General features: G+C 42.0%; 3 protein-coding genes across 3 annotated transcripts; 1 reads left to right on the plus strand and 2 right to left on the minus strand.

Annotated features, from left to right (window-relative positions):
* Positions 1 to 2,995: 2,995 nt before the first annotated feature.
* cenpn (centromere protein N) lies at positions 2,996 to 5,424 on the minus strand. Its single transcript, XM_068741866.1, has 10 exons — positions 5,254 to 5,424; positions 5,036 to 5,081; positions 4,861 to 4,920; positions 4,587 to 4,660; positions 4,314 to 4,487; positions 4,123 to 4,224; positions 3,838 to 3,892; positions 3,633 to 3,742; positions 3,414 to 3,537; positions 2,996 to 3,117 (listed from the first exon to the last, which is right to left on the minus strand). Exons 1-10 carry the CDS (start codon positions 5,422 to 5,424, stop codon positions 2,996 to 2,998), a joined length of 1,038 nt encoding a protein of 345 aa, XP_068597967.1.
* Positions 5,425 to 5,986: 562 nt separating this feature from the next.
* cmc2 (C-x(9)-C motif containing 2) lies at positions 5,987 to 8,032 on the plus strand. Its single transcript, XM_068741865.1, has 4 exons — positions 5,987 to 6,200; positions 7,157 to 7,275; positions 7,363 to 7,434; positions 7,531 to 8,032. Exons 2-4 carry the CDS (start codon positions 7,195 to 7,197, stop codon positions 7,612 to 7,614), a joined length of 237 nt encoding a protein of 78 aa, XP_068597966.1. The 5' UTR covers positions 5,987 to 6,200; positions 7,157 to 7,194; the 3' UTR covers positions 7,615 to 8,032.
* Positions 8,033 to 9,390: 1,358 nt separating this feature from the next.
* On the minus strand, positions 9,391 to 21,067 carry LOC137894121 (chromodomain Y-like protein 2). Its single transcript, XM_068739598.1, has 7 exons — positions 21,044 to 21,067; positions 15,718 to 16,288; positions 14,213 to 14,430; positions 10,213 to 10,385; positions 9,919 to 10,129; positions 9,642 to 9,785; positions 9,391 to 9,549 (listed from the first exon to the last, which is right to left on the minus strand). Exons 1-7 carry the CDS (start codon positions 21,065 to 21,067, stop codon positions 9,391 to 9,393), a joined length of 1,500 nt encoding a protein of 499 aa, XP_068595699.1.
* Positions 21,068 to 22,444: the final 1,377 nt, after the last annotated feature.

The following is a 22,444-nucleotide window of genomic DNA, read 5'->3' on the forward strand; positions in this document are numbered from 1 at the left end:
ATGTGGAAATAAGATAAATTGGGTTTTTTTAATCCGACGGCCAATAAGAAACCAACTTGAAACAGAGGATCCTCCTCCTCAGTCAGACAATAAATGGACCCCAAATGGACATTTCCAGAAGATGGTCAAGATCGATAACATCTCCAGGAAGCAGTGAAATACTGCCTTCCAGTGACGTCATAAAAAGCAGGCCCAAAAGCAGACTTTGGTCCAAATTCCCGATGGCGGCTGATCAACTTTCAGCCTCACTTCCAACATTCAAACTCCTGGATCTATCCAAAGTGCACTTCTTTTTTCCTGTGGTCACTCACACACACACACACACACCCACACCCCCACCCACACACCCACACCCACACCCCCACACCCACACCCACACACACACACCTACACCCACACACACACACCCACACACCTACAAGAAAAAATAAGCTAGCCTTCAAAATACGAGTAGCAAGTGATGCTGCTATTTGCAAGCAAATTATATACATTATATATATATATATATATATATAAATGCCGCTGCTTCGCTCACTGTTCAATATTGAAAGCAGGATGCATATTCAAATCAATCAATCAATATTGGTGGTGGGGCGGTCTCATTTCAAACGCCTCAACACAAAAGTCATCATACGCTAACTGCTGACGTACATCGAAATGCGCAGTTAGCTGAGCACGCAGCGTGGCGTGCCACAATAATCAATAACTGCCGGTACAGCAGATGGTTTCAGTGACGCCAGTTCGATAACTGAACGCGACTATCAGCGTTTCACCGACTTCCCGAGTCGATGAGTGACGCGTCGTGTTTGCTAGCCGTCCGTTGCTATGGGTTAGCTTCCTTGAATTTGCCGTGGATGACTTGCGTTTTCCAGCACGAGCATCTTATGTAGCCGAGTTAGCTCGCACGACGGCCTTAGAGGCATCACAGACTAAAACACGTGACGTTGCTTTAACTCGAACGCACTTACCTTTATTCTGTGCGACTTCACGAGATGCATGTTCAACGCGGGCGTGTTGGGGAGGATCTTCCCACACCCCTCCACGGTGCAGAGGATGTTCGTCCGGACCTGTTTGGTCAACTCCGTAATGGAGGGTTTTATTATCTCCCGTGACTGCGACAGAGACTCGTCGTGACGCTTATGGCTGTTTGTAGCCGGGATGCCTCTGTAGCCCGTCCTGTCAGGGCCAGAGGCGGCCATGTTCCTGCGTTCACCGGCAGCAGCGTTGGATGTGAAGTGGCATTGCCTCCCTCACCTTTGCCTTAAAGGCTGCTTTGCCACCTCCAATCAGGACGGTCGTTCTTGACCGTCCAGGAAGATCACTTCCGGGATAAACACAAGACTTTCGTTTACCAAAATAAGATTTAACAAATAAACGCGTTTTGGAATTAGTTTGATTTTTGGAATTATTGTATGCCTGTGTCTGAGTCACGTCATTGTAATTTTCAAGTATTGGTGTATTTTGTACAGTCTTTGTTTTTGTTGTTGTTGTGTGAGTGTAATTTAATTAGCTCAACATTTGCTACTTCAAACAGGATGTGTAATGCAAACACTTGAATGTTGTCCAAAATCTTGCAGTGAAACGCACCACAGGACACTTAAGTATTTATATATACACGCACCTTTACATTTTTTTTTTTGCTTTGACAACAGCTACATCACACAATAACATTTTCAGAATGTATAATCTAATTTAGGGGTCTCAACTCAAATTACCTCAGGGCGAAGTCTGGGTGAGGTCGGGCCACATCAGGTATTCCACAAAAAAAGAAGGATGAATGTGGCGCAACATCCAGCCCATAATGAGCATATCTTACTTTTGCAATTTCCTGAAAAAAGTGGCTTTGAGAAAGTTTTAAAATATTACCCTCTCCTCAGCATTTTTAACAATCGAAAACTGAATAAAAAAAATAATAATATAAAACTTGCAGGCCGCATTAACCTTAAACTTTCATACCGAGTTTGAGATCCCTGGCCTAAAGGCTATTTGTGCTTGATGAGAAATCCAACATTTTGAATCAGCAAAGTTTATAGAAAATATTGAAGTGTTAAAAAAATAAAAGAATAAAATAAAAATTATTGTATTCTCGTTTTCAGGACAGCCTGGAAAGGAGCCACAGTGGATGGGAAGAGGGGACTTTTGAATGAGACAGCAACACCAGAAAGCAAAAAAAAAAAGTAGGTTCTAAATAAGCCTTTGCTTCAACCTACTCCCTTTTGATTAATCAGTGCTGAAAGCCTTTGTATAATTGTCCTTCATCCCCGTTTAATTGAAAAGTGAACCAAAATTAAATACATTAATTTGGTTAAGTCTAGACTCATTGCGGTTGGCTCAATGTTGCTATTCACTTGAGCAGAGAAAGCCTTTGCAAGAAATCCCCAACACTATAATTCTGTCAAGAAGGGATGTTTTTGCAGGGAATACTATTTAAAGACAATCTTGGCAATAAAAAATATGTTGATGCTTTAAACGTAAATATAAAAAGTATTATAAATACCAACTTATGAGACTCATGTAAATCTAGAATACCTTCGTCAGACTAATTATAATTGACGAGAAGGGATGGAATGAAAAATTGTGTGGTTTCAAAAGACATGAACAGAAAAAAAAAATCCTGCTTTTACGTTACATTTGGAGGGATAAAAGTAACATTCTGAGCAGCACCGGAGAATAAAATGACAATTATATAACGCTAAAATATGACATTTGCATATTAAGGGTTCTGAAATCCAGGATACGACGACCCTTCAACATCCAAGTTAATAAAATGATCAATGACTGGAAAATCAAACATAAAAATGGAACTACGGCTGGACAGGTTAAAACTAGTAGTAAGAACAGTCCACACTGCGAGCCCTTAACATCAAAGGTCTGTGACCCATCAGTCTCAAGCCCTTAACATCAAAGGTCTGTGACCCATCAGTCTCAAGCCCTTAACATCAAAGGTCTGTGACCCATCAGTCTCAAGCCGTTAACATCAAAGGTCTGTGACCCATCAGTCTCGAGGTTGTCTTGTTTGGTCACAGGGACCCGTGATATTGTCTTTGATGACAAAATAATTCCTTCCTTTCAGAATAATAGATGCCAGCAGAGGTGTGACAGGGGTGGAGGCAATTCCTGTAAAATATAAAAGAAAAGCATTTGAACTGTGTCAAATTTGTTTTTTTAACGTACTAAGGAAACCACCTAACCTTTACAAATAACGACAAAGCACCAACTATGACATATTCCTGATGGCAACTCGAGCAGCATTTTAGTGGGGATATTCTGTGTGCCCCCCCTGTGGTTATTTATGGAATTGCCAGCAGATTCAACAACATAGAGGGAAATTAAATAATTGCTTATTCTTCATCAAATGAAAATGTTAACGCTTGCAGTGTGCTTCGTGTCTGTGGTTAGTGACTTCTTGATACCTGAAGAGGCGCAGGATCTGAGTGACTCCAACAGGTTGGCGCTTGCAAATTTGACAACACATCTGAAGGGCTTCTCCCGTTCCAACATGGTCTTGTTGGTGTGATCTTTGAATTTTGTCTCCAGCTAAGGAACAGGAACACATAATGCATACGGAGACCATGTTTCTTTTACAGACATTTAGCCTCTAGTATTCTCAACTCAAGCTTGCCACTGAATACCTTGTAAACGGACGTTTGCAGTTGAGGCAACATCCCATCACCGAAGGCCTCACAAGCCATCTGAAGTCTCTTTGTGGCAGCCTCCACGTGCTCTCGTTCCACAAGTGGGTCTGCAAATAAAGTCAAACGCATAAAATTCTAATGCAAAACTCCACTAGGGTGGTCAAAATAGAATAGTTTAAGCACAAATGATTTGATGACGTACTTGAGACGCTTTCATCCCTTTCTGCAAGAGGACTGGGGTACTTATTGGGAAACACCTAAAAATATATAAATAAATAAATCACACAATATAAATTCTCTTTGTAGCCATTTGTTGGAATCAATTTACATTTGAGCTTTTAACAAAGAACAATTATACATTTTAATCATAAACAATCTTCATGCAAACGGTGAAAATATAAAGTGCACAGACATTTGAATGGTTAGAAATCCGTCAAACATTGAAGTGTAAGTTTAGGTCTGGCTCTGCTGCACTCACAAGTCCTACCTGTTGATACTGCTTCATCAGCAGGTCCCTAACGGCAGTGAATTTCCGCCCACTGAGGTTTGCATCATTCATAACTTGATATCTGGCGGACAGAACCAAAGCCTGAAAAAGAACATCTCTCTTAATAGGGAAATAAAAAAGACAAATATGCATAAAGAAAGTGCAAAAAAAACCAACGTCTAATTCCCCACCTGGAACAAGAGGGGCTTCTGCTTTGTGGTCATGTTGGTAACAAAGACATAAGGAGTTTGAAGGTAATGAACAACGTATGTTGGTTTCAGGTGGTTGGGCGGAGAGAAGTCGTCTCCCCACGCGATGCGGATCCACACGGCGTCATCCGTGTGCTTCTTTATTTTAATAGACACCTTTAAGACAATGTCACATTCAGAGTTTTAATATTTAAATGCATTTATATTATTTGAACTAAAGCACGACGAATAAAATGTTTATTTTGTCTGACTTACTGTTATCGTGAGGTCTTTGAGATGGTACTTAAAGCTTTCCTTAAATTTTATAAATTCTACAGTATCTGCATCATCTGAAAACAAAAAAGATATATAATAGCATACATTTAAATGAGACACGGGTAAGAATATGATGTAAACAAAACAAATAAAGGAACATATGTACATACAACGCATACACATATATTAATATCCTGTCAGAAAGAAATGTCTGAGTGCACCAGCTGCTACTGATTAAAATAATAAATGCAGATTTTTAAGCTCTTGCACGAACCTTCAGGGTCCATGAACTGGAAGACATACCACGTCCCCTGGTTTGGATAGTCCATAATGTCTTTAAACAAATAGAAGCGGCACAATAAGCGTTATTACATCGATGACACGCCTGATGAAGGTTCGATCAGGCTCCGATGACGTTCTGAGGTAGAAAACGATTGAATGATACTCACAGCTCATCTCGAGTTCTGTGATGTCTTTAACTGTCCAACCATTTTCCTGCAATAGAAGAAAGACGGCGTTTTACAGCAGGAAACCAACATGGACGCGAGCTAAAATCCGAATTAAAGTCCTGTAATAGAATACTTTCAAGAAGGCGTAAAATTAATGTTTATGCTTAAGGGGAAAAAACGAAACAAAGCAAAGCAAAACAAAACAAAACATGGGCTACCTCGCCGATTTCCAGCAGCGCTTCGGCTAACGCCCATTTCGGCTGACTGGCGTTCACGGTTCTCTGTTGCGATGCGGTCAAACGGCCCCACTTTTCAAACGTCGCTCGGAGCATCTGAGCCGGTATCCGTCTCACGAGCCGCTGCAACAGTCTTTTCACGGAATCATCCATTTCCCCTCTAAACAGTTATCCACGTCCGCGTTATTATTTCAAAGCCGCAGAAACATCCGGCAAGCTAAAACAAACAACCCGCCACAACAAAGCAGCACACGAACGGACCAATCAGATGATAACATAAAACTTTACGCTTTGCCTTTATCGCCCTCTAGTGTATTGGAGTTGTAGTAGCAGTACTGTACTTTTGATTCTGGGGAGACGGGAAGCTTTGCATAGTTCAGAATCATCATCTCTACATCACAACTTTGCATTATTAGATTTTCATTTATTTTCTTTTCATCCAGAATATTCTAATAAATTTGCAAAGAAACAGTGGTGTATTTTTAATTCCCTTGAAAGTACAGGAGAGCGAATAGGACACCTTTTCCTAACAAGTACCACAATCGAAAACGGAAGTACAATATGGGATTCCTCTCGTACCAGAACATCTCTGTAAACATCCGCCATCGGAAGTCCCGCCCAAGAAGAGACATTCCATTGGTTAATCGAAACAAATGCAGAATTCCGATTCGTTGTTGACTCGTGACACTTTTGACGTCATCAAATGGTTCCGAAAGTGTTGCAGGACGGCTGTATCAATATACCCTACAGTCTGTAGGTTGTAGAACGAACTGAGCAGAATTCAAGAGCCTTGCGTTCTTCTTTTGGGAAAGTGAAGCGGATCCTTCACTGTTTCTAATAAACAGATAAGTGAGCTGTTGAAACGTAGCAGTTAGCTAACCTGGCGTAGTTTGTTGGAAAACTTCTCAGGGAGCGAAACCTCTCCACTGGTATGGATGACATTCTCATTTCATTATCAAACCTACAATGGGAAGGGTGAATATTAACGATGTTTCAGCATGGAATATCTGTTAACCCAGCAAACACTCAGAAGATAAGATGGAACGAATCCACAATGGCGGATGGCGGCTTTATATTTCCTTGCAGGTCTTCGCCAAGAAGGTTGTGTTTTTGCAGGTGTTTGTTTATCTGTCTGTTAGCGACAAACCTCGAAAAGTTACGGACGGATCTTGGTACAATACAATACAATACAAGAAACAGATGACAAAATGTTGGTGATGATCCGGAAGAGATCCTAGATTCTGGATCACTTTTGACAGTAAATGGATTTTAAACTATTAAATTAAACTGACTCAGCTATAAGACAACGCGTATTAGAAATCTCTATCTCTAATATGAAATGCACAGTAGGCCAAAACTCAAGTGCGCCTCTTTTTTTTTTTGGAAAATCTCTCATATCCGCAATCCAGATTTGATCCAGATGAAATTCGGTGGTGAGATAGAGGCCCCCACCCTACATGATTATACCAAATTCCATAAAAATCGGTCAACAATCAACCAAAAACAAATTTTGACTGCAATGTTAATGGAAATTTTAAATTAAACTGATCCACAATAGAGGATCTCTTCTGGGTCATCACCAAAATGAAATCATATTTTTCTGGTAACATTCCCAACATTTCCTGAAAATGTCATCAAGTTCCGTCTCTAACTTTTATAGTTAAGTTGCTAACAGATAAACGGCGGCAAAAACACAACCTCCTTGACGGGGAGTCTGCCTGTTAGTATGAGCTTCTGAACCAGTCAAAAACATGAATTAAAAGATGTCACACGTGTTTCAGGGAAACGGATACGAGCTTCAACGATAGTTCTGATAAACGTTTTACAGAGCGATTTATTAAATGAGACCTTTCTTCAATTGGTGCTCTTGTTTGTGGCGTTCCAGCATCGCCGCTGTCGTGCAGGAATCCCCTTGAACTCGGCATGCACCCTGACCTGTCGCCTCACCTCCACACGGACGAATGCAACGAACTGATAAGTCGTCTGAGACAATGCCACACCGAGGTACGCCTGTCTGGAATTTCTCACGTCGTTGTCGTCATTTCTCACATCAAATCATTTAAGCCTTGTGTTCATGTTGCCTCCTCTTAGCACAATGTCATGAAGTTCTTCGGCAGCTGCAACGATGTGGACCGGGCCATGCGCCACTGCCTGAAGAAAGAGGTTTGCTGCGCGTCTCCCGCTTCTCATCAGCAAGACACAACCATCGCGCTCATTCTCTTCGGTTGATATGTTCCTTGTCTCCTGGTTGCTCAACAGCGTTTGGAAAAGCGGGAGCGCAGTAAGCAGCATGCGCAAGAGATGAAGAGGAGGCTGAAAGAAGGGCCTCAGGAGGAACTCTGAAGAGCGGTTTAATGCTGTGTTGCTGTTGCCGATACAAGATCTAAACTATCCAGTTGTTGAGACGTTGAATTAAGCGTGATACTGCTCTACTGGCCTCTCCTGCTGATTTGTGTCGAGACAAAGGGAGAACTATAATGCCTGACGTAGCTTTTAAATGCATAGATTGAAATTGCTCCAGGATATTTTAAGGCGACATTAGAGCAGCAAGGTCTGATACTTTGGAGGGTGTCGGGAGGAGGTTGCGTGATCGGACGCATTTGTCTGCAAGGGTTAGGGTTAGGGTTCTCCGAAATTCACAACAATTTGGGTACATTATGACAACTATATATATATATGATTGTTCAGCTTACATTGAATCAGGTTACTGATTATTATAATTTTAATCAGTTTGTTTGGTAAAGCAATTATTTCCTGTCATTAAAGCACAGATTAAACAAACTAAACGTTTATTGTTTACTTCATGAAGCTTGTAAAGCTCAGTGAAAGACAGCATGTGAAAATGTCACATTCAATGTTTGACACATTTTTAGTTTTGTGTGTGTTTAGAAAAATTAAGAGTTTGCTTGCTTTCTGGGAAGATGACCACAAATAAATACAAAAATAAACTTGCACCAAAACATACCCTGGACAACAAGGTATTCCAAACAGGCGATACATTTTATGTACAGTATATTACATGCAATGTGTTCCACAAAAGAGTTTTTTATATATATTTCTGTATGTGTACAACTGCAAAATGGAACAAATAACTTCTGAGCATTACAAAACAATCTGGACAGACCTACGGCATTTTTTTTTGGTAGAACAAAATAGATCCATAAATATGATATACATAATACACCAATGTCTTTACATCATAAAGCAGTCCATGCATTTAAGGACAAAGTCGACTCCAGTTACACGACCGTTTCCACAATATCTATTGCTGACAGTGGAGTCACAAAGTGCTTGCTTCAGGACCAAGCCGTTATAGCGCATGTCTTGTATTCTAAAAATACACGGATGAGGGAAAAAATAGAACACAAGATTATAGAAACATATTCAGCTGATGTTTGTCAACTAAAATCACACATTTCACACCATCTTCATCAGTAAACGGAAACCAGGAAGTTCTACGTATGGCCCACCACTGTCCTGCAGGTAAATGAATGGGACGGAATAGGTTAATCCTTCACTGTAATTAATACACGCCGCCGAATTCTATCAACGTTTAGTCAATTTGTTCCATTTTCACATAGTTTCTAACCCCCCCCCCCCAACATTCTGCATTTTGAAATGTAAATTCTGAACTTCTGAGCAGCATTTTGTTTTCAAGCAACGAAAGTGATTTTGTGATTATGACAAATATGTTACTGGAAAACAATTCAGAATTTGAATGGTACAGTGTGCATCTTCTGAACATTTAAGGCTCGTTTTCTCCTCCGTACAGGCGTAATGGAATGTGCATGAAAGATGAAAAGAGCAATAAACGGCATCCTGATGGAAACTTTGGTTGAAGGTTCAACTCAAAATACAAGCGGCAAACGCTCAGAAATTAAATAAAGACATTGTTTTTTTACACATTCAAAATAAATAAATTTATATATTAAGATATAGATATATATTATTTTCAAATTTCATCAGACATTCATTAATGTCAAACAACCTATTTTAACACACGGAAACATCTTACACCTCCTCAAAGACCCGCCTTCGGTGTTTGAGCAACATTTGTCTCTTGGAGCACAAACACCCAGACAATTATTGATTTATGATTGATGGCATTTGAAACTTTGATCACTTCTCATAGGAATTGTTGTGCAGGTAACTGAAGAGCGCCTCCAGCCCTTTGGTTGAACACCACAGCTGCTTCAGCATTTGACACTCCTTCTCATTGACTTCCTGCAGAACCGATATGAGGACACTCCTCACCAGACATTTGGATTCTTCTAGAACCTTTAACACATGCACAGAAATTGGACAGCGGTTCATGTGGTTGTATTCAATATAAAGCATTGCATTCTGGGTTGCCTCGGCTCAGGACCTACCATTGCACTGCACAAAGCCATTTCTTTCACGCGCAGCATCACTTCCTGGTTAAACGTCGTCGGCCAGAAGACCTGCGACACCAGACCTCGACTGCATGCTTCTTGGGCGGTGAGCTTTCTTCCACAGAAGAGCATCTCGTTAGCCTGCCATTGGGGGCAGAAGGGAAAAAACAGTTCCAATGTGCCATGCAATCCACTTGGTGTAAACACAGCGTATAATAACAAAAAAGTAGGTCAAGTGAAATCAGCCATAAGCCCTCGACAATGGCGGACCCACCAGAGCTACGCCGAGGATCTGGGGGAAGGTGTACGAGGAGCATCCGGACGGGGTGAGGTGGAGGGCTGCACATGGAGTTTGGAGCCAGGCCCGCTCACTCGCCCACACCACATCACAAAGGGGCAGGATAGAGGCGCCCAAGCCCAGAGCAGGCCCGTTTATCGCCACCACGATGGGCTTCTTGAAGTGGATAAAGGCCAAGACAAAGTCCCTGAAGAGGTCACAGAATGATCAGCGATAACTCCGGGTCATCAAACAGTCGGGGTGTTTTTCGGATGTCAGATTTCTCATTACCGTACGGCATCTGCTATGCGGCTGCTCTCTTTTCTGCGGTCAGTGGACAGACGCCCCATCAGGTAGGACGGCTCCAGGCCGCTGCAGAACACAGTCCCCACGGAGCTGAGCAGTAATAACTTGCTGTCATCAGCAGCTGCGTTTCCCAGAGCTCGACACACTTCCTTCATGATCTGCAGGGGGGGGGGGGGGGGTGCAGGAGATGAGAATGATCTCTCTTTAACTCATCTGACACTCGAAGGGAAAAAGGATAAAATATAGATATCCTTAGTGTTAGACTACTGGAAAAACAAGGTAGACAAACAGGTCTAATAGGGAAAGCAACCACTGAGGTTGTACTTTTGCTTATAACCCCCCCTCCTCAAGAGATTAAAGAAATAGCATACGGCAGACTTTCACCCAAAATTATAAACTCTTTCAACAAATCGGAGTGAATAATTGGCGTACAAGAATTATGGTACAACAAAGTAGAATAACATTCTCTCACAACATAAATCACAGAACACAAAGAAACAATAATGATAAAAAAAGTGAAGTCTAAAAGGCTATGGTGCCATTATCAAATCTGAAAAGCATCAAAGGCATGTGTGTGTGTGTTGTGCACAGACGTAGCACTGATGAAAAGGAACGGCCTTTGTTAATGCTATTCAACGAGACATCTCTCGAACTCGAGTTACCTTAAATAACGAGCGCATTAGTTCATATGAAACGATGGAAGCAGCTGTTTTCTGGTCATTGCAAACTCCCCGGAGGCATTAATGGAAAAATGTCCTCTGCGTGTGTGTCTCTGTGTGTGATAATACGAATAAGGACATGAAAATGAATAGCAGTATAAACAGTTACTGCATAAGATAAATATCCAATAACTCCATATTCTTATATTGCAATCCAGATATTTCTGCAACTTATTGTTTGCTCTGATACCCGTCTTAACACAGTATATTCGGTCGCTTCCCCAGTATTAGTTATGCTACAAGTGCCCTGAAGGGATTAATACAATGAATCTGATGAGAATAAAATGAGAATCAATGAGAAGAAGAAGAAACTGGGCGGCTTTCCAGCTACCAGCCACTGAACTGAGTGTATGTTGATACCAGCTAAAAACAGCACGTCTAAAATATGCTTTACTTTTAATTTAACTGTTCACACCTTCAGAATCTTAACAGGATGTGAAGGGAGACATGCTTCACTTTGTCATTCAGCATCAACAGAGAGTCGATGTGAGACAGTAAGACGATGTCCGGACGCCAGAAAACCCACTGCCACATCGCAGTCTGCAAATATATTGCTGCATTTTAAAATCAGATGATCACCCTTGACCCATATTAACCGTTCACCCTCAAAGTGAGCTCAATTCTCCATCCTACCAAGCGCATAATCTGTCCCCAATTTAATTGGACGTTTGGTGTGCATGCATGTGTGAGAATGTGAATGACGTTACTCTAACAAAGCTGAATTAAAATCTTCCTCAGATACCTGAAGCAGAGACGGGCCGGTGATGTTTGCAAACTATAAAACAGAGAAGAAGAAGAGAGCAGTAAAAGTGGCTTTTATGTGCAAGAAGACGCCTTGAGGAAATCTGGTGGCATCCACAGCAAAGACTCACAAAAACATGCATCAGCTCCCTAAAAAAAACCTTCTCCTGCTAAGTTAATCAATAATATGCTGTAGCCTGTGTGTCCCCCCCACATGGATATGTTGTGCACAGTAACGCACATTTTCAGACAGCATATGGATACGGCTAAAAGACAGCAGCAAATACTTGGAGCGGTGCAGCCGTCATTCAAATACAAGAAGAAAAAGATGAATAATGAATGATGCGCCCTGCGATAAACTGGTGACTTATCTAGGGTGTACCCGGCCTCTGCCCGAGCTCAGCTGGGATAGGCTCCAGCATAAACCCGTGACCCAGCTCCAGATAAGTGGAGAATAAGAAACTGCATGGAAGAATGAATGCTTTAATGACGTTTCAGACCCAAAATGAATGCAATGCCTCCACTTTCCTCGCCTTATATTCACTCCCTACATTATCATATCGCCCCCCCCCCCCAGCAGCACATGAAGCTACATGGTGTGTGATATTAGCTAGCCAGCTAACAGCTAGTTACTTAAGGCCAGCAGTGGATGCGATGTTATATAAATGTACGAGAATATTTTTAATGATTTTGTCAGCTCAAAGCATTTCAGGGACACGCGTTGTCTCCGGTTCCAGTGGCTTCAAAGACCAAGACACGGAGAAGGAGCTATCAGAGCGGTTTGACAAGCCCACAGCGCCCGCGCACACACACACACACACACACACACACACACACACACACGAGGCCACTTCAGTGTGTGTGAAGTACTGACTGTATCAAAGCCAGAACCACCATCTGTGGAGGATTTAATTAAGGTGGATCCTACAACGAGGGAAGGAAAAGCCTGTTTCCTCAGATCTGCGATTGTTCCGTGGTTACACGTACAATGATATGACTGCCTCTTAGCAATGCAAAAAAAACTTCACGACAACATTACAAAATATAAATTCATTTTAAATAAAAGAAATACAAATGTATAGTATTTTTACACAGTATTCTATGTTAATGTGTGACACCAGGTCTAAATGTTAAATACATTTCTGATGTATATCAAAGGTTATCTTTGATCAGGACCTGTCCTTTGAGTCCCAGATTAATCATATTTCAAGGACTGTGTTCTTTCACCTTCGCAATATTTAAAAAATGAGGCACCTATTAACTCGAAAAGAGGCAGAAAAAGTTGTCCGTGCTTTTTTAACTTCCAGACTGGATTACTGCAATTCATTACAGTCCGGTTGCCCTAAAAGCTCTATTAAACATCATCAGCTGATCCAGAATGCAGCAGCTCGCGTTTTGACAGGAACCAGACTGAGAACACATTTCCCCTGTTCTGGAATCTCTGCATTAGCTTCCTGTTAGAGCACAAATTGAATATAAAATCCTTCTACTCACTTTTAAAGCCCTCAACAGTCAGGCCTCCCCTTATCTTACAGAGCTCATTATGCCATATTGCCCCACTAGAGCCCTGCGGTCCCAAAATGCTGTCCTGCTCTTGGTTCCAAATATTTCCAAGAGCAGACTGGGGGCAGAGCTTTCAGTTATCAAGCTCCTTTATTGTGGAATCAGCTCTCTCTCAACCCAGCCGGTTCAGACAGATGGCCATCCACCATGAGCCTTAGGTTCTGTCCAAGGTTTCTGCCTGTTAAAGGGAAGTTTTTCCTTGCCTCCGTTGCCAAAGTGCTTGCTCTTGTGGGTCAAGTTGGGTTCTGTCTTTCCCTGCTACTCCTGCAAAGTGCCTTGAGATAACTTTCTGTTGTGATCTGGCGCTATAGAAATAAAACTGAATTGAATATATGGCCTGCAGTGCCAATCCTACCAAATGGAACATTTATGGGTAAATTTGCAAAATGTAATAAAAAATTCTAACAATCAAAAGTGAAGTTAGGTGAAAGCATTTACTGAACTGTGAAAGCAAACGACAGAGTATTTCCAGGGGAAATTTAAATAGAACAGCTTGTTGATTAGAGTTTGCAAAATGAACAACACATAACAGGTTGGCACTTTTCTGCAGGCTAACAATTCTACAACTGGATCGTCTCAAGACAGGAAGCTGCAGCATCAGAGCAGAGAGAGACGTTTATCTGCATACTCTGTTGTGGACGGACACTTTGGGCATTTTCATTAATGCCCAGGGTAAGATTCATTCTCCTGAACATATTCACACCCGCCATCTGTCACATAAAACCACAGTTTCCAAAAGTTGTTTCTTGAAAAACTCCCCGGTCGGTCCATTTAATGAGACAATACGTCTAATTTACCCCCCAAAGCAGAACTACATGTCAACAGGGGTGCAATTAAAATGACATTCCTACATATCAGGGAAACACAAACAAATACGATGATATGGATGTGCACAAAAGAGAAGCGTTTAAACAGTGTGTGGATTGCGAGTGTGGATTGCGAGTGTGGATTCTCCTCCTCACCTCTGGTGTCAGAGCGTTGTTGTCCGTCGTCTGGCTCGACAGCAGGACGTGCGTGAAGCCTTCCTCCTTCCGGACGACGATGTCTCGGAATCGACAGGTGCTCTCGCTCTGTCGCACGTTATACCTGAGCCGCTTGTCGAACACGTAGCCTTTGTCGTCGACCAGCTTCCGCTTTATTGAGCTGTGCAGATGCATCTTGCCGTTGGTCAGAGACGAGCCTGGCACAGAGGAGAGACAACAGGCTAAGTGTTAATTAAAACACACCCGGTACATTGAGCATTTCATTTAAATAGCATATTTAAGGGCACAGGTGGGTGCACTGTGGGAACAGTCACACTGACAATGGATTCGCCCAACTGTGAAGTAACTACGCCGCCGTGCCGTCCAACTGACGGGTGTGGACAAATCCTATTGTAGTGTAATTTTTATCACACTACTGCCGTGACAAGAAAATGTCTTTGCAGATTTGTGCACACAAGGATTGTCTCAACAACATCGTCATTTGAATGCGGAACATCATTTTTGTTTTTTGCAAAACGGCTGTCATGTAAATGGAGACTACAGAAAGATAACGCACGAGTGCCACAACAAAGGCGCTTATTTATTCTGGTGTTGTACAAGCACAAATGGCTCCTTCCTTTTACAGCCAGACATCGGCTCGTTGGTTAGCGGCTTCTTGCTGCCAGCTAAAAGGCAGAACAGTTTTAAACCCCAATTTACCTTCATAAGTTTGATGCATAACGGTGAGACACTAATTTACTTCAACCACTAATCTGGCCTGATTGAAATGCTTCTGTATGGCAGAGAAGGAAACATGTTTCAATTTTAGATTGATGTGTTCCAAGTAGTCTCACCAAGAGAAACAACTAATGATGTCATTTTTAATGTGACTGGACACATCTGATTTTTTCCCCTTCTTTCTATCTCCATCCTTTTCTAACATAATTGCATTGCTGAGGTATGCCATTACATAACGACAACAGTTATGATAAGTCATAGGATGAGTGAAGAAGTGAAGGGATTGGACAGGATAGGAAGAAATAGTCAAATATAGGAGAACAGGGAAAGGGATAGGATAAGGAAGGATAGAAGAACTGAGGATGGGAGAGGATAGAACATAATCCTCTAAGCACGACTTTCAAAAGGATAGGAGAAGATAGGATCGATTGGTATAAAATAGAAAAGGATGTGATGTGATGGGAACAGAGAGATAAGAGAGGACGGAATAGTATTTGATAGGAGAAGGGATGGGATTCAATAGGATAGATAATAGACAGCAATAGATAGGATAAGATGGTGTTTGTTAAGAGACGGGATACAATAGGCAATGAGATGACAGGAAAGTAGGGGATTTGATACAATATACACAAACATATGGTTGATAAGTACACAAACACCAATGTATATTGATTAACTCTAGCTCACAAAATGGCCAAGATTACAATAACAATATGCGTCTAAAAAATGGCAGTTCAGCTCTAATTGTCTTTGTTTTAATATCTTACCATGGTCAGCGGTGAACGGCGGTCCAGCGGCGTCCACGTCTCCTGGTTCCCCCTCCATTCTGTCCAAAGGCAGTTTATGTGACCGAGCTGCTGTCCTGTATAGGACCGGCTCCATCTCCCCATTTTGGATTCCATTATGAGAAACCGTCACGGGAGGAACAAAGTGAGTTATCCCAGGTGGAGGAGGCTTGTAGGTCATGGTTCCAACACCAACCTTCCTCTGCTTCTGAATGGGGCCCGATCCTTCATTCCCAAGCCCTAGAACAGCTCCAACTCTTACTCCGACAGCTGGGTCGCATGTCCTTTTCTTCTTCCGGGCCTCAGATCGAGCTCTGGAGTTTTCGGCAGCAGATTGGTGGCTGGAGATGAAGGTCTCTGGACGTCCTTTTGGAAGTTTTTGCTTTTTGTGTGAGTGGAGTCTCAAGCTGTTGAACTGGTCAATGAATTCCTCGCAGTGCAGCAAATGGTGCTCGGGCTCCCATGTGTCCTCCTTACTTCCATAACCTTTCCACCTTATCAGGTACTCCCACTTACCCTTCTTGTTCCGTCGCTTGTCAACGATCCGCTCCACCTGAGGTTAAAACATAAATAAGAATAGTTAAACATTGGTTGGAAATTTAATTAAGGTTTAATGAAAAGAAGCATCAACTTATTAAAAAAAAAAGCTCAAAGGAAAGTTGATCTCAGTCTGGTAGGTCTGAAATCATCAGATGAGGGTAGTGCATCTGCTTATACTTTATAATATGCATAAAGGTAAGTATTTCCATAAAATGGGCACATGTATATAGGATATTATATATATATATATATATATATAAAATATATAAAAGAACACTGACAGAGTGCCTAATGTTTGAGACTCTGAAGACACCAGCTGCTTCCTGGAGCAGAGCGACAAGAGAGCAGAAATGAAGACATCAGTTTTACAGTTGCTGTATATTAAACGAGCACGGACCACAAACTCAACTAAAGATGTACCTGCACTACTTATTCTCTCTTATAAAAACAAATTACTGCTATATATATTCTGGTGGTTTCAACATGAGCCTCTTTACGTTATACATACATGTATTTCATCATTTCCTAAACGACTAACAACGAGAGTAGCAGTGACGTGCGGCGTCACCAATGTGATGTTTGTAGACACTTTTATTATATGTTCTTATTTTTCATAGTCTTAGTAATGCATTTCGCGTATGTTTATAACGTATTTAGTCTTATTAATGGTTTGACATAAAGCCGCAGTGAAAAATCACATGGTGAGGCAGACCGTACCGCTGCCTCAAGAAAGAAGCGAGTGCGAGCCCGTGTTTGTCTTTGTCCCATCGACGAAATACACGAGTTACAAAGAAGAAGAAACTAGGAAGTCTGTTCACCGCATCAATGATAGATGCAGATGCTTTATCAAAGCTAAAACATTCTCAAAACTGGGCTTTCAGTCAAAAGAAGAAATCATAAATAATGGAAGACCTATGCCGGAGTTAAAAGGTTTGCGTCAAATGTTGGAACGAAAGATAAGTCGCTCTTTTCAAACGACAATTATCTCCATGGAGACGGAGAGACTTTTAGAACTCAGAGAAGATAAGGAAGACTTCTACAAGAAAGTAATTGAGATTTCTGTCCAGAAGGATCGGCGTACGGACTTCATTTACAAGTGAAGGTAAGACCACATATGCACACACAGCTGTACAGTACATTATATATCAGTATAATATACAGTCCACAACAAAAATGAAAGTACACGCAGTGAGATAATATAATTTGTATTAATGTGCATGAATTGCGGCATTGCAATAGCGAATTAAGAGTTCAGCACAAATAGGCTCTCATAACTCAGCTGCTATGAGTTTAACATTCTTGCTTGGTTAGACATGAACGTCAAGTATGTGTGTGTAAAGAAAGCTGGTACGAGATATGAGAAACATAAATCTGACTCTGACAGAGTCAGTGTCTCACCAGCCACAAACCTCAGCGCAGGTCACTGGAGAGTAGCTTCTACAAACGGTGTGTGAGTTTGAGTGAGTGAGTGAGCGAGAGAGACTATTTTGTACATCAGTTTGATTGCATGCAACTAGATTTGTAATTCAGAATATGCTAATTAGACCCCCAACACACACACACACACACACACACACACAGCACCTGCACCCTGATGACACATTTCAAATGTATTAAAATGTTTGGATGGAGACGCATACACCTGGTTTTCTTATCGCCATCTGGCATTGAGGTACACACATATGACTAGCACTATGTATAATAAAAATAAAATAAAAAGCAACATCTCCAAGCATCATGTAAGGGCACTCTGATGACGAATGTTCAAGTAAAACAAGAACGTTTCAGCAAGAGCATTTTAAACAAGGTTTACAGCTTAGAAGCAGCGTGGCTTTGGGACTGGTGGAAATAGTCTGGAGGTTTCACCCCAGGTTTTAGTGCAAGTGTGGTAACAACTGCTCGTGATGGTTTTAGCCCATTACGAGGAGCAAACAAACCTTTGACGGGTGAGCCGCAGGGGTGTCACAAAAGTGAACAGATGGCGAGCTTGCTTACGGTTCCAATCAATGTCACACTTAACAACATTGTGGTGAGAGACAAAAAGAGCAGGAGGAAGTGGGACGTATGGTGGAAACGTGTATACGCAGATCGGAGGCTTTATCAGTATCCTCCACCACCAAGTAGCAGAAGTGGAGTGAGTGGAAAACCAAGTTAGTCTTTAATAGCAACTGATCTCTTTGGCAAAATCAGCCTTCTCAAAACCACTTGCTGATCTTGTGGACTTAAAAATGGAAACTTTCAACAACATAATTCAGAGTTTTCAGCAACAAATGTAATACCCCGATGCATCTTCGAATGCATCAGGGTATTACATTTGGGAACAATGACAGAACGAATGGCTGGCATCAACAAAGTCTCAGCTTGTCATGCCGGGTGCAGCACCAAGATTTCAATTCTGGGTGGGCCAAAGCAATTTTGGTTGGGCATTTTAATTACTCAAGTTAATACTGTTTGCCTTCTTGTGATGGTTTACAAACAGAAAAAAACTGAAATAAAATAGTCTCTATATTTCATACCGTTCCTGTTTTAGATTCATGCAGTGGAGAAGATGATCATGAAAAAAAGAAAAGGTTTGTAGAAAATTCAAAACAACACACCTGCTTTTCATTCATTCATTGAATGCAGCCTCTTATCTTGTGCACTGGAGACTGGCGTCTGTCCCATTAGACTTTGGTAGTTTGGTAGCCTAACTTCCTGCATGTATCTTCTCCTGGGTCGACCTCGAGCCCTGTCCCCTGTCAGTTCCATCCTCAGCATCCTTCTACTGATATAGTCCCTGTCTCTCCTCTGCACATGTCCAAACCATCCAAGTCTGGTCTCTCTGACCTTATCTCCAAAACGTCCAACCTTCACTGTCTCATTTCTAATCCCATCCAACCTGGTCACTTCCAAAGAGAACCTCAGCCCCTTCATCTCCTCCACTTCTAGCTCCGCCTCCTGTTTTTTCCTCAGAGCCACCGTCTCTCAGCCGTCCATCATGGCTGGCCTCACCACTGTCTTGTAGACCTTTCCCTTCATCCTCGCGGACACTCTATCACAGAGCACACCTGATACTTTCCTCCACCCCTCCTGCACACAATTCTTTACTTCCTTTCCCCATTCGCCACCACGCTGCACTGTGTGACATGCTATACAGACAAAATGACAAATGAAGTTCTTTCCATGGATACTGCTCAAAAATAAAATTAGTACAGAATTCAACTATTAACAAAAGGCACAACTACCGGTACAACTAAAAGACACGACCACTTACATGGTTACTATATGTGTGATGTTTGATGAAGCCTCTAACATGTAAATAAAGTTACCGAGATATGCTCCAGATTAAAAAAAAGAAAGTATTTTGGATCATCAAACAGGCAGATGTTATGACACAAGGTTATGACACAAGTCAACCTTTATAAGTGATGAATCATGATAAACCAGTAACCTGTTGGTACAGGCTGCAGAAGCACACCATTGTTCACTAACAGCTCACTGATAATACGGCACTGCTACAACAATGCAACCCAGAATTATGCGTCAGGTGCCGACATGCACGTAATACATACATTAGATAATACATTTTAGGACCTGAATGTAGAATGAAACAGGTTTTGCTGTTTCATAAGAAAATATGACCCGTTTAAATGAAACACTGTCCTATAAGTTCCATGTCGTAAAAATCCATGCTTTAATATACTCCAGAGAGAGATATTAAAAAAGTAAATGAAATAAAAATTACAGTTTACAAAAGTGCGAGGTAAACAGTTGTGGACTAAGAGATCATTTTAGCCATACTGCGTTATAATATTCCAAATTAAGGCTAATGTTGTTATAAACAGCAATAAAAAAAAAATAGTCATACTTATATTTAAAATAAAAAAAGGTTAAAGTTGTCAAATGCTTCTCATTTACTTTCTATATTGCCTTGTAACCAATATGCTCGCCTTATCAGACATTGTTTGCCATTGCTGCCGGCAGATAATATTATCTCCTCCAGCACACTCAAGGATCCCCAAGTTCATTCTCAGATGTAAACTTTTCTGTACCATGTGATGTCAAATATAAAAACTGGCTGCGAGGGACTATGGTAATTTGTCAGATGATGAAATCCCCCCAAAACAAAGACTTTGAGTAAATTCTGGCATCGGTCACGTTTCGCACTGGGGGGGGCTGTTTGACCTTCCAAGCCACCCATTTGTGCAACTTCCCCACTATCAGCACTCACAATTTAAGAAATTCACACCAGACAAGGTCGCGTAGACTTGTCTATAAAACACAATCCACTGCTGTTTCATCTCAAACAGGTTGAACAGTCGCGTCGCTGAAAGCCTGCGATGTCAAAATATCTGGAACGCATCCCTGCGCACCTCCAGGAGGAGCATCGCTCCGCTCCTCCAGGAGCACCGCTCCGCTCCTCCAGGAGCACCGCTCCGCTCCGCTCCGCATGGGACATGGTTCACCTCGTCCCTCCGCTCAGCGCAAAGCTGTCTGTCACTTTAACCACGACTTTCAGCTCGGCGCCTCTGAGGAGTTGAACCCGCAACGCGCCATCTCGCCTATTTCCTCCGGTCGTGAGGAATAACGCCAAAGTCTATCGGAAGGGAAGCGATCTAAAGTCCAGGCGGACATGAACCAACCTTGAGCTCGCAAAGCTGGAGAAGGGTTAGTTCCGCCTGTTAAAGGGCTTAGTAGTTTTTTACGTACGACGCCCTCCCTTTTACTTCCTAATTCCATTATTCGCCAATATTACAGCGCATTTTCTCCGGACCGAGGTTCATCCTACCTCGTAAAGGTCTCCTGAAGCCATTGTGGGTTCGGACTCCGGTGGCAGGGCGTTCGTTGCTTCCCTGCTTGGCTCTTTTTCTTTTTTTTCGGGTCCGCTGCGCTCTCGGCGTTTCGGCGAAAGCCTCGATAGACGGGAATTAGCGAGTCAGCCTTGTTATTCTGAGCAATCCGCAGTCGCAGATCAGCAGACAGTGTCAATCGAGCCCGGCGCCCTGCGATGGATCGTTCCACGCGTAAAACAAACAAACAAGCATCGGGGCGGCGCTGTTTACGCGGAGAGGAGGAGAGGAGCGGAGAGGAGGAGAGGAGCGGAGCGGAGAGGAGGAGAGGAGCGGAGAGGAGCGGAGAGGAGGACTGGACAGCGAAACGCCACAGCGCGCGTCCTTCTCCTCTGAGATCTGTTGCAATCCTGAAAACTCAGCGGGATGCGTGACATGCGTGACTCAGCTGTGACACTTCTTCATCATCATCATCATCCGCTGTGACCCCCCCCCAGAGCCGAGTTCACTTTAAAAGGAGAAGACCTGACCTTTCCTTTATTTAAGTAATTCGTGAAACATCCGGGACGAATCCCATTGAGATTATTCGATTTAGAAATGAGGACAAAATCTGTCATGGTTTGGACACTGTTAACACGAGAAGGGGTAAAATGTAATGATATTTCAACACCTGCTTTTATTTCACAATCACTGTGTCGCACTAAATCAAACAATCAACAAAAAACACTCCACGCCTTCTCATCAACACAAAGTTACACCCGCTGAGTTACCGTAACTTGTCATTTTTTAACTGAAATGTAGAAAAGTTATTTATCCGTGATCATTAAGTAAAAATGTGACATTTAGCGTAAATATATGTGTGCCTTTGGGTCCAAACAGAAATATGTACAGCCAAATATTCAGTGCTTTTATGTCATGTACTATGTAGGAATGATAATTTTACAACAGAAATATGCATAAAAATGTGTTGGGGCGGGGGGGAAGATTACTCATTGTTATTCTAGTTTTCATTCGCTCCTTCTACTGCAATATTATACAAAAGGAAAATTTGCCACCTACATGGAAATGTATTCTGATACTCAAGTCTGAGCCGAGGGGGTTGAATGCATACAAAATAATTAGAAATAAAAATCCAGCCTGCTCATTTTATTGATACTGGGATCTATAGGGAAAGGAGCTGATGTGCAACTGTTGACCAGGTGACACTACATCTGCAGCTTAACAGTTCCTGTGAGTGTGATAGGGCTCAAAAATATCTCACCAGCGGCAGTTTTAAAGCAAAAAAAAAAAACTAAAAACATTTCATTGCTGGAAAAACAAATCCGGAAGACAATTTGAGCATCCAATTTTTTTTTGTTAACAACACTGAGAACAACATGCTGATATCACAGCGGAGCTGT

This window comes from Brachionichthys hirsutus, chromosome 1 (genome assembly GCF_040956055.1).
Source record: "Brachionichthys hirsutus isolate HB-005 chromosome 1, CSIRO-AGI_Bhir_v1, whole genome shotgun sequence".
Taxonomy (NCBI): domain Eukaryota; kingdom Metazoa; phylum Chordata; class Actinopteri; order Lophiiformes; family Brachionichthyidae; genus Brachionichthys; species Brachionichthys hirsutus.